Source organism: Bidens hawaiensis, unplaced genomic scaffold (genome assembly GCF_021521415.1).
Source record: "Bidens hawaiensis isolate Kalapana, Puna unplaced genomic scaffold, B.hawaiensis_p1.1 tig00011469_1, whole genome shotgun sequence".
In the NCBI taxonomy this organism is placed as follows: domain Eukaryota; kingdom Viridiplantae; phylum Streptophyta; class Magnoliopsida; order Asterales; family Asteraceae; genus Bidens; species Bidens hawaiensis.
In genome coordinates this window covers 4,130-16,967 of record NW_027491895.1, presented here as the reverse complement: position 1 = coordinate 16,967, position 12,838 = coordinate 4,130, and the positions used below count along the sequence as shown (strand labels likewise).

The following is a 12,838-nucleotide window of genomic DNA, read 5'->3' as shown; positions in this document are numbered from 1 at the left end:
ATTTTTGAAGCTAAGGCCATTTTAAGCGCGAGCCAACTTATGTATCTTTCAATGGTCATCTTATGGAAGTTTTACTCAACGTTTGATGGATAAAACTCATGATGAGATGCTGGTATATAGAATTAGAACTAGGAGCAGTGATTTTAGGCATGGATCTGGAGTTAGTAGTGTGTGTAAACATGGAGAACAAGTTGTTAACCCTAATTTGACTTCTATAAATAAACATCAAGTTGTAAATTATACTCTTTGATCTTGATCTTGAAAATACATAAAACCATTAGTTTGGTTGTGGACATAGCCTGGCCACATCACTTAAGTGAACCACATTATATTCATATTCATGTATTATTAACTGTATAGTCTTGTTAAGTGTTTCTTCATATTATTATAGTGGTGTTTCTTGGTCCATATGTTCTTTAATTCTAACCGTTTGGGTTTCTAGAAGATGCAAACTAAAAAAATTATTTACACTAGTATAAAACTATAGGAAGATTGAGAACTATCGGATCGTCAAGAGTGTGGTCAAATAACTCTTAGCGACAAGACACACTTTGCTTTACAACGACGCAAATTTGAAAGACTACATTGGAAAGTGTCTTGTTGTGTTATTAAAATGAACTACCAGGTAGCTTATACACTAAGCGAACAATATACAAGAAAAAAAAGGATTGGAAATTTATTCAATCGAGCTATCGAACTTGGCTCAACAGTTTATATGAGGCAAACTGGTTTGAGTTGTATCACGAGTCAGACACTCACTGAGCGAGTTGGAAACCGGTTCAACCACTTGAAATATAAACATCGTAGTCGAAAACGGGCCCAACCCATGGGTTGGCAGCTAGGGATTTCAGTGTGGTAGGAATCACAAAGGTCCACATGAGCACAATCACCAAACACTACTCCAACCTTCCCCTTATATGTAAATTTATTAAAAAAATTATATTTGTATAGTTTCTATAACCTAATTGAATTAACAAACATTTCAAATACACCGATTAATTAACAACGTATATGGTGGACGGTGGTTAGCAAGGGCGGGGAATGGGGGGTTTGGGTGGGTGGCGGAGCCATTGGTGATTAGGTGGTTTTTAAGTTTTCAACGTATTATTGTTACTAAAATATACAATTATTTGTCCTTTTATTTAGGTGTTTTCTATAAAAGTTGTAAATGTATTCTGTTAGTTTATCTATATCTATACTATATATAATACACCGGGCAAATTAATACACTCATTTTTAAGTAATTTACAACACCTAAAGCATGAAGTACATATGTAAGGGTAAACTTGTCTTTTAAACACAATTCACTCAACTTACAAGTTTGCTCCCTCATCTTTAACCATATCATGTTTTTTGTTTCAACTTTAAACTAACTTCTCACCCACGATTTTTAAACGACAATAAGATTTTCATACGTTAATATTTTTGTAAAAATATTGCACCATAAAAACGAGTATTTTATTCTCTTTAATTTGTATATAATATTATTATAATTTTTTTAATTGAAAAAATTAATATGTTACATAGGGATGTTCAATGCTGGTTTTGATTGTTTTTAAACGAAAACTAAACCATTAAAATTTGAAACCAAACTGTTATTAACGGTCTGGTTCTGGTTTGGTTTAAGAGTCTAAGCTTTGATAATAAAATTTGCTTAAAATGATTATTAATATAACCGTATCATCAATTCCAACTAAGTCAAAATATGATACTTGAAAGGATAAAGGAAGTAAAAAAAACGACTGAAAGTAAACAACCCAGCCGGGAAACCAAACCGATGACCAGTTTTAACGGTTTCAAGGTTTTAAACCGAACCATGAACACTCATAATTGTTACGTGATTAATAGATTCCGCGTTCAAAGACCCGCTGCATCGCGCGGGTCTAGATTTAGTAAATATCTTAAATACTTGTACAAGGCATTCACATAATTTTTATAAAATACACTATTACAAGGGTATTTTACTAATTCATTTTAATAAATTGGGTAAAGTTAAATGCAAAGGGCGACAAAAACGAGAAATTTGGGAAGGATTTGTTGTCACACAAAAAACCTTTCAAAAAAAATTCTGAAAAATAATAAAAAAATCATAACTCAAAATATAAATTATAAACGAATAAAAATTTAAAAACCAAATATATTTTCCCGGCCATTCCCGTTAGTTTTCTTTTATTTTGATGTATGCGTTCTATCAATAATCAGAAAAGAGTTTGACAATTTTGTTAATTCACTTGTCTAAGGCTTAACAACAACCACCCTCTACGAGACGAGACGAGACTCGTATTACAGATAAAGTTCGTCCTATTATCTTAAACATAACATATATACATATACCGACTCTCGTTTCTCATACTTTGTGTGAAAGGATTTTGATTTAGAGGTTGTACACGACTAATTTACAAGTACTTGTCACGATGGATAATAGTCTTAAAGGAACATCTCTGACACAAGCCTCAAGTCTGACTTACCAAAACTTGTTTTTAGCAACCCGATATAACAAAACTTGCATTTGCAATTTTGCATAACATTTCCTGCAACCAGCAAATGAATAGTTTGACAATTTTGTTGCCATGTTTTAGGGTAAACATTTTATCAATTCCACTGGGTAATTCTCCAGTTTACGGTACGAGTGTGCATGGTTCGGTTAATGGCAATAATCGAAACTATAACCGAACACTTCGGGTATATTAAAGAACAATAACCATTCGGTTTCGGTTAATCAGTTATTAAATTAACCGCTAAACCCTAACTTTTAACACGGACTAAATTTTTGTTGACCTTTGTTAAGAATTTTACTAAAATCAACACAATGAATATTATTAGCAATTAGATTATACATATTAGTTCCAAAATATACATAGAGGATTACTCATGAACTCAGTTTTAAGTTTTAACATGTGAAGAGCTAACTGTATAAGAGAATAAATCTACTTTAAAAGACACGGTCATTCGAAACGAATTAATATATGTTACTAACGGAATGAAATGTCTAAGATCAAAAATACAGTGTTCAAAGAAAGTTTGATAAATATCATTTTGAAGTATTAGAACATAATATCATTACACGAAGATGATTATTACGGATAAAAGTATTGGTTAATCTGTTCGGTTATTTTCAGCTATTAAAAAATGGTTAAGTGAAACCAAACCCAAAAATCGATTATTCAAAAAATTAATTAATTAATGAACCATCCGTCAATACTTGGACTCGGTTTTTCTGTTAATTCGTCTAGATTTCGATTCGGTTAATTCGATTTTATGTTAACCCTAGTTGTGGGCAATGTATATCAGGCCAACACCGAATATTAGTTAGTTGGGTGTTGGGTGCGTTCTTAAGTTGGTCCGGGTTGGTTTCTATAGTGTGGTGTAGGTGTAGCCCCCGGACCTTGCTTACTCCAGTCCACACATATTTTAAGAACTAGTTAATAATACATATTAATGTTGGTTCATTAAAGATTCGTCATACATTTATTTTATATTTGTTTTGTTTTCTCTCTTTTTAAGTATTGTATTTAAATTTTTCTCATTAAATTTTAAATAAGAATTCTATAATAAAAGTAAAACTCATTTTTTTTTATGTGTTAATAAAGAAAATAGCTGAACATTCGAACAGATACCGATCAAATTCATGTCATGTTCTTGCCACAACGCATGAGTTGAATACTTATGATTCCTTATTATATTTAAAGGGTCAAGTTATTCTACAAATGGTAACAAAAATGAGAAGTGTGAGAAGCCATAAATAATTGACATGTGTTAAGTGGGGATCAAAAGAAAAAGGATATACAGGTAATTATATACATTTTCTCTCTCCACATGCAAGACACATGTTAATACCCCAAACATTTTAGAACGTTTATAACTTTTTCGTATGATATTTTTTTTTAAAAAAAATCATCATAATAACAAGCGTTTTTTTATCTTTAATATGAGTATGATTTTTGTTATATAAAATTTAAAACAAAAATCACGTCATTGTGTCTTTTCGCACACCATTGTGTTTTTTTTCGTCATTGTGTCTTTTCGCACACCATTGTGTCTTTTTTCGTCATTGTGTCTTTTCACACACCATTGTGTCTTTTCGCTTATCATTATGTCTTTTTTCGTCATTGCGTCTTTTTTCGCACACCATTGTGTCTTTTCGCACATCATTGTGTCTTTTTTCGTCATTGTTTCTTTTCGCACACCATTGTGTCTTTTCGCTTATCATTGTGTCTTTTTTCGTCATTGTGTCTTTTCGCAAACCCTTGTGTCTTTTTACTTATCATTGTTCTTTTTTCGTCATTGTGTCTTTTCGCTTATCATTGTGTCTTTTTTCGTCATTGTGTCTTTTCGCTTATCATTGTGTCTTTTTTTCGTCACTTTTTTCGTCATCGTGTCTTTTGGCACAACATTGTGTCTTTTCACTTATCATTGTGATTTTTTTCGTCATTGTGTCTTTTTATCTAATACATAAAACACAATGCTTAATACATGTTACACAATAACTTGCAACATAAAACACAATAGTGAATACGTATAACACAATGACCTAAAACGTAAGACACAATGGTAAATACGTATAACACAACGACCTAAAACGTAAGACACAACGGTGAATATATATAACACAATGACTTGAAACGTAAAACACAATGGAAACAACATATTACACAATGACACAATGAACAACAAAAAACACAATTAAAAAAACCCATTAATTTTTTTATTATTTTATATAACAATATGATACTCATATTAAAGATAAAAAAAACGCTTATTATTATGGTGAATTTTTTTTAAAAAAATAATGTTCTATGAAAAAGTTATGGACATTTTAAAATGATGGGCGAATTGACATGTGCCTTGCATGTGGAGAGAGAAAGTCAACAAAGATGTGTTATTACCTTTATGCCATTTTCATCAATTTTTATTTATTAAATTAATCTCAGTCATTCAAATCTAAGATTAGTGGACTGGATTCCTTTTCACCCTTCTTATTTTTGTTGTCCTTTGTATTTTAACTTTACCATATATTTAAAATACAAAGATTTTAACATATGATATAGCGAAGTTAAGTGCTTACTACTTCGTTATATTCACAATTCAACTCAAACCAATCTTTAATCATCTATATATGATTTATGATTATTTTATTTTATTAAAACGTTACAATAGTTATTTCATTTAATTCTAATAAACTATTTATAAATTCAAACCAAAAAATAAAATTTTCTATGTTTTGATAAAAATGCATATCATAATGTTAAAAAGAAAATCTATATGTTTTTATATTTATTTAAAAAGTTAAATATTATAAACTACCAAACAAAAGTTAAATTTTATGTGAAAAGAACTAGGAAATAAATAAATAACCCAATAATCATATATGACATTTGTCATGCAAATATGTTGTAACCTAGGTTGCAATGGAGACCCAGGCTGCTATGAGTTATATGTGCATCAACAATAAAAAAAAATTAATTTTCTTTTATGTTATTTTATGTCACTTGGCAACCCACCTCAAACAAGGTTACCAACAAACGTAGTCTTAAAGGTTTTGTATATCAATAATTACCTAACGTGAAGAAAGAAATCCGGTAAAACATTTAACCTTTCAAATAATGCATAGAGCTTTGCTTCTTTTATAAGGAAATGCAATACATAGAGGACCTTAAAAAATACAACGTTTTTCTGTCTAAAAGATACAATTCAAATTTATTCATAAACTAGCTTTTATCCCCAGTATTACGGGGTTGCTTTCATTTTTTGTTTCTAATATTTATATATATATTTTTTTATTTTAATTTTATTTATCGTAAATGAGTTAATAATATACTTAAGATTTGATGATGAAAGAGTTTCACAGATAAATGAGATGTTATAATCCGGTATAAAAAGCTATCTGGGTTTGGTGAGACCCATGACTCGCTTAATTTTTTTATTATAATTATAAATAATATTCTTTTTGTAAAAAAAATATCTTATATTAGATTTTAGTATATCCTTATTTTATAGGATTTTTATATCAAGTGTTTAGTGAGATTAATTTTTAATTTAATGAGATGTTATAACCCGTTTAAGGACTATCTGGGTCTGGTGAGTCTCATACCCGTAAATTCGAGTCAAATAAAGAAGCACTACTTTATAAAAACACAATTCGGTGGTTGTCTTACATTATTCGTTTATAATATTTATATACTTTTTTTGGATTTTAATATTATTTATTGTAAGAAAGTTAATAATATTTATATACTTTTTTTGGATTTTAATTTCACAAATAAATGAGATGTTATAACCTATTTTAAAAGCTATATGTGTTTGGTGAGACGCATGACATGCTTATTTTTTTACTATAAAATTGTATTTTAATTAAAAACAACTTTTTTTTTAAAAAAATGATATTAATTTTTAGTATATTCCTATTTTATATGAATTTTCATATCAAATATTTGGTGAGATTAATTTTTATTTAATTAGATGTTATAACCCGTTTAAGGGTTATCTGGGTTTGATGAAACCCATACCTGTGAATTCGGGTCAAATGTTTTTGGAGCAAAAATATTAATTTAGTGAGATGTTATAACCCGATTAAGGGTTATCTAGGTTTGGTGAGACCCATACCCATGAATTCGGGTCAAATGCATGAGAAAAGTTTATTTACAAATAAAGCATTATGGTGGCTTGAGAAAAAATAGGAAGCAGCCGGAGAGCTTTTAATGGTTTCGTTTATATATATATATATATATATATATATATATATATATATATATATATATATATATATATATATATATATATATGAGGTTTATCCTAAAAGTAAGTAGTTTCCTAGGAAGACTAGAAATAAATCATAGCTATTGGATCATGTTAATAAATTGTTGAGATTTAAAATTACCAATAACCGACATAGTTTCCTAGAATTACTCTTTCATCATTATAACCGACATAGTTTCATATAATTGTTCTTTCACCATGATTTGTAATGCCAAATGTCAAAAATTTGTTGGTTCTTACTATTCCTATTAAACTCCTTATTCTTATTTGAACCATTATATATATATAAGCATTAAATGATAACTAGCTTTTAGCCCGCGTGTTACGCGGATTACTTTAAGATTTTTTTAATTATTATTTATGTATATTTTTCATGTAAGATGTGTTTAGGTATAAACTTAAATGTTATATGAACTTATAAAATATATTATATTTATTAGCTGTAGTTAAAGTATAGTTTGTTTTGTTTTTTTGTTTATATATCAAATGGGTCTCATAGGTCTAGTAGTTAACGTGATCCAACATTTTGTTATTTAAGATGCGAATTTTTGTCTTAATATACAAGAATGCATAAAGAAATTTATATGGTTTGTATTATTTTCGTTTGTATTGAGTTGTTATGGTTCGTTGGTGACGTAGAACGTATATGTTGTTTAATGGATCACCAAAAATGGGTTCTCATGTGTCTGTCAATTAATGTAGCCCAATATTTTTTTTTGTTATTTAAAATATGTATGTTGTGCTTGATAGTGAATTGAGCTTTTAATAAATTGATGCATTCGAATTTTTATAGACCAATTATAGTTCCACGTCTATCTGAAATGGGTACATCATGTGTTATCATTTCATTTTTGGGTGTGTTATTAATTTATTATATTTTTTTAGTATGATGTTTAGTTTGTGATTTTCTTATTATTTTGTATGTATTTGTTGTATTTATAGATTTTGTAGTTTAGTTATTTTTATGTATTAAAAGAACATTTAATTTGTTAATTATTTATTATTCTTATCAAATATAATAGAAGTTATATTAGTTTATGAATTATATTAACGAAAATTTTATTATCATATGTAATCTTTTTAAAAAAATTATTTTTTATTAATAATGTATATGTTTTTAATATTTTATACATAAATTTTATATTATGAAGTTTTGTAGATTTATTTCTTTTTTATATTTTAAAATGGGTAATAATTGGAAGTCGTCATTGTAACACCGCGTCTTAAACCCTATAAAATTTTTGCTAAATATATTAACTTATAAAGTATAGGGACCAAAATGTAAAAATCAAGAATCTTCATCCATCACGATACGCGATGGGACAAGCATGAAGCCCATCGCGTAGCGCGATGGCCTTGCACAACAACCCAAATCTGGGCGGCGTAGCGATACGCTACGGCTTGATCATCAAGGTCATCGCGTATCGCGATGACCATGCTGAGTCACTGGACACGTGTCCAACCACGTGTCAACACGTGGCACGATATGACAGGCCACGTGTCACAAGCAGATAAGGCGGTGTCTTTTTGCGGCGTCGCGATACGCGACGGGTCACAAGGAACCCATCGCGTATCGCGACTCTAGAAGCGCCTACAAAAGCGGGAGACGGGTATGAGGCTTTCTCATACCAAATCCACCTTCATTTTCACATAGTTAACATAGGAGGCGTGCCCAATAGCCGTGACGAGCCGACGTACCATTTTCTCGTAGTTCGTGCAAGGAACGAAGTTATAATCGAGCTAGCAATCATACAATCAAGTAGAACAAGATTCTACCTTTTCTTATTATCAATCTAATTACCCGTATAAGGTAGAAGTTATGTCTAAGTTATCTGAATTATAGCTTAGACTATCAATCAAGGCTATGGCCTTTAACCTTGAAAGTATTTTGTAAACATTCACATTCATAAACAAGTTTTCATAAACGTTACTTTATAGTAAAGTAATGTTAAACAAAGATATATTATGACGGGCATGTAGATACTGTAAGGGTAATATCACTAGTAGTAAGTTTCTTGCCTAAGGAAAAGTAATTTGTACAAATCCCAATCAACCGATGGACCCGTTTACTTACCTGGAGAAACTTACCAACGTGTTATAACCTTTAAGCCAAAGCATGCTACATCAAACGTCACATAAAAACTAAGTGTTTTCATTCACAATCAAAGATAAAAGATTTTAAGGTTAAGCTTAGCAATCATAGCTTAATCAAAACATCATTAAGATATTTATACAAACCTATGTATAGGTTAAATATCACTCACAATCAATCAATCAGTCAAGGTTTCCAACACCGACGGTACAGGTGAATACGTTAACCTTTTCAATCAATCAAAACATATTTATACTCGATGAGACGATCGGGTGTTTGTCTTAAAGAGTCAGTCAACGTTTACGTGAGATTATGTGATCTCTAAAACATTATAATACAAGATAGAAAATAAAAGCAACTCAGACCGAGTACACATGTGTCTGGATCCATACATAACTGTTTAGCTTAAACATTCTATGGCTAAGTTGCCACTGGCTAACAGTCATAACTAGTTCTCCTTTCAGGGGCTGCCATGGCTCGGGGAACACTTGTGTGTGTAGGGTAGTGGAACAAAGCCCAGAAGTAGAGATACTTCTGCTGAGTATACAGAAAACTATAATTGTATTGTAATGTCATTCAAATGTTTTATAGAGCCATACGTGTTCACCAACATATAGCTGACGTATTTTTCCAACCCATTGAAGATAATTAAGCATTAGTAGCATTAGCAAGGATTGGTGTCTTATGAATATAGAAGCGCGTTACGAGATGGCTCTGTTTTGATAAACTAAAATCCTTGTACTATGCACACATATTTTTGTAAACCGAATACTTGGGTGTTTAATTCCCAAGTAATTTTTCAATGTAAATTAATATTATATTCAAACCTAAAGTCTTCCGCTAAAATTAAACCATAAACTCTTATATATTTACAAAACAGTACCAACTTGTGGTCACACGCCTAGGCCCTAATTCGGGGTTTGACAGGTTGGTATCAGAGCCATCGGTTTTAGTGAATTAGGTATTTAAAATATTAGTACCTTAGCTTTAACCATAAATTTATTATTATTATTATTATTATTATTATTATTATTATTATTATTATTATTATTATTATTATTATTATTATTATTATTCGTAGGGATAAGATAGAATTGGTAAACTTCCTATCCCTAAATTCAACTAAAGTGTAGATGTCTTACATTAATTATCTTGGTCATAGACGCCGAGTTGCAATCCGATCAAAACCGACAATCAACTACGAACCATCCGATATGGAGAGTAGCAATAGTTATTATACTAGTTTTTTCAATCACAATCAACCGATCATTCCGATGTTACCATATGGGAGCCAACCCGTGTATCTCCTAGTAAGTCAACAATGCCCAATAGAAATCTCCGACAACACTATCGACAACATTCCACAGTACTATCCATCCGACATACCCACATATCATCCTTCCGAAGAACAGTAAGTGCAGAGTAAGATCAAACAAGAGATTGAATCAGAATCATCTAGCTGGATGAATTGTCACTCTGACCAAAGGAGATGGAAATTCGGATCACCACCTTTGAACTATCAATACCAAATCCCACCTAACACTGCAGAACCAAGTCGTAAACCAAGGATGAGGGTCATCTTGCCATAAAAAAAGAGATTAGTTCAATCACCAATCAAGAATCCTTATGAATCGGAGGAAGAACCCGAGGAAGAGGAGGATCCAGAGGAAGAAAATGAGGAGAACGAGAATCCTTATTTTCCTCCGTATAATGGACCAAGACCTTCAATATCACAACAAGCTATCGAGATCCGCGAGGAAGCAAATCTCATCGAGGAATTTTACGCTACCAATATTACCGATGAAGAATGCAGGCATACGTTGCCAACCCGCATCTCTATCCAAGGGAAAACGCTTATCTCTTCCCAGCTGCATCCGCACCAACGGGATATCCAAACCCACCAGATTCAGTGATGGATGAGATAAGGAATGAGAAAGTGGACAAAAAGGGAATAGGAAAGAAGATAGTTAAGAAATGTGACAAGTTGAAAAATATTGTTAAAAAAGTGGATTTAAGGATTAGGAAACGTTATTATGTATTGTTATGTTTTCTTTGTAAAATAAATAATGTAAAGAAAGTTTGTCCTTTCTCTGAACTTTGTTTTATTCATTTAACAGCATGCCTAAAGCCAACAGTAATCAAGAAGTACAAATAAATAATAAAGAAAAGACCGTTGCAGAAAACATAACCAACAATAAAGAAAAGACTGTATCAGAGAACATTCAAGCGATACCGAAAGACTATGTGCTCGGTATTCGCGATCTGAAGAAAGAAACTGTAACACCACTCTATGAATTAATGAAAAATGATCCAAGTCGAACCGCCTCTCATTCTAATAAGAGGACGAGTCGAAGCAAAAGTGAAACCGCCAGTTCAAAGAAGGAATCAAAAAGAGAAACCGAGAAGAAAGAAAGTAAGAAAAAGGAAAGTGAGAAAAAGAAATAAGAGAGTGATCAAAACTCGACTGCTGAGGATCACTTACGTGATAAAACCAAGAAACTAAAAATACATGAGGGTTGTGATTTCAAAGTGTTCAAGGTTTATAATCCCAAAGAGTTCCATGGGGATAAAGGAGCAATAAATACCCTCCGATGGTTGGAGGAAATGGAATCTATTGTATTGATTAGTAAGTGTACGGAAAGTGAGAAAGTGCAATATACTTCTCATATGTTCAAAGGGGAGGCACTTGAATGGTGGAATACCCTAATCGGAATCAAGGGTAGAGAAAACTTATACAATCTAGACTGGGCAACGTTTAAAGCCATGATATTAAAGAAGTTTTGTCCGATTAATGAAATAGATCAAATTCAGACTAAACTATGGAATCATAAGGTTGTGAGAACAAACCTCAAGGAATATAACACCAAGTTTCTTGAGTACTGTCGAATTGTACCTCACCTGGTCACTCCAGAAATCAACAAAGTGACACGATATATTTACGGATTACTAATCGAAATCCGTGACTTAGTTCGTTCACATATGCCGTCTTCGACGGAATCTACTATGGAGTTGGCCGGGTATTTGATGGATGTGATGATAAGAAATCGGGATGAGAAAAAGAAGGATGATAGCAAGACGCCAGTTGGAGGAAAAGTTAGGAAAGTTGAGAAAAAGAGGGAAGGGGCGTTTGTGTATACTCGCCCTGTTTGTAAGACATGTGGTAGAAGACACTTCGGAAGATGTCAACGACCCCTAAATACTATTGTGTGTAATTTCTGTAAAATATTGGGTCATGTTGAAGCTGACTGTAAGAAAAAGGCAGTGGTGTGTTTCGATTGTGGTGAAAAGGAGCATTTCAGCACAGAATGTCCAAAGAGGAAGCCGGCAACAACGACGGCTGGTGCAAGTGGCAGTGGTGCCAAGACCGAGGCCAAGAAAGGAAACGCTCACGTCTTTATGCTAGACACCCAGAATGCAGCTGATATACCGGACGTGATCACCGGTACGTTCCCTATTAATAATGTTTATGCTAGGGTTTTATTTGACTCAGGTGCGAACCAAAGTTTTATAGATTATGAATTATGTAGTCTATTAAATGAGCCCTTAGTTAAACTAGATAAACATTATGAGGTTAAAACTACTGATGGAAGTATAAGTAAAATAACCGAGGTGTTAAATAGTGTGACAATTTATTTAGCCGATCACGTCATGCCTGTATGATTGTTACCCATGACATTGGCAAGTTTTGATGTAGTGTTAGGTATGGACTGGATATCGTCTCATCAAACCCATATCTTATGTAATGATAAGACCATTGACATCCGAACGACAAACAATAAAACTATTCGTATCACCAGAGAGAAAGAAGCGGGAAAGGTAGGAATCATTAAGATAAAAGCAAGTAGTTGCTTAGGTAAGGGATGCCTTGTATTCATGGCCTATGTAACCAAAGAACCTGAAACCAAGAAGATGGAGGAGGTGCCAATCGTGTCAGAATTCCAAGATGTATTTCCTGACGATTTACCAGGAGCCCCGCCAGATAGAGAAGTA

General features: G+C 32.1%; 1 protein-coding gene across 1 annotated transcript; it reads left to right on the top strand.

The window, feature by feature from the left end:
* Positions 1-11,452: 11,452 nt before the first annotated feature.
* On the top strand, positions 11,453-12,290 carry LOC143538101 (uncharacterized; the record flags this gene model as incomplete). The annotated part of the gene is made up of 1 exon (XM_077031727.1): positions 11,453-12,290. A coding segment is annotated over exon 1 (838 nt), but the record flags the coding sequence as incomplete, so codon positions are not given.
* Positions 12,291-12,838: the final 548 nt, after the last annotated feature.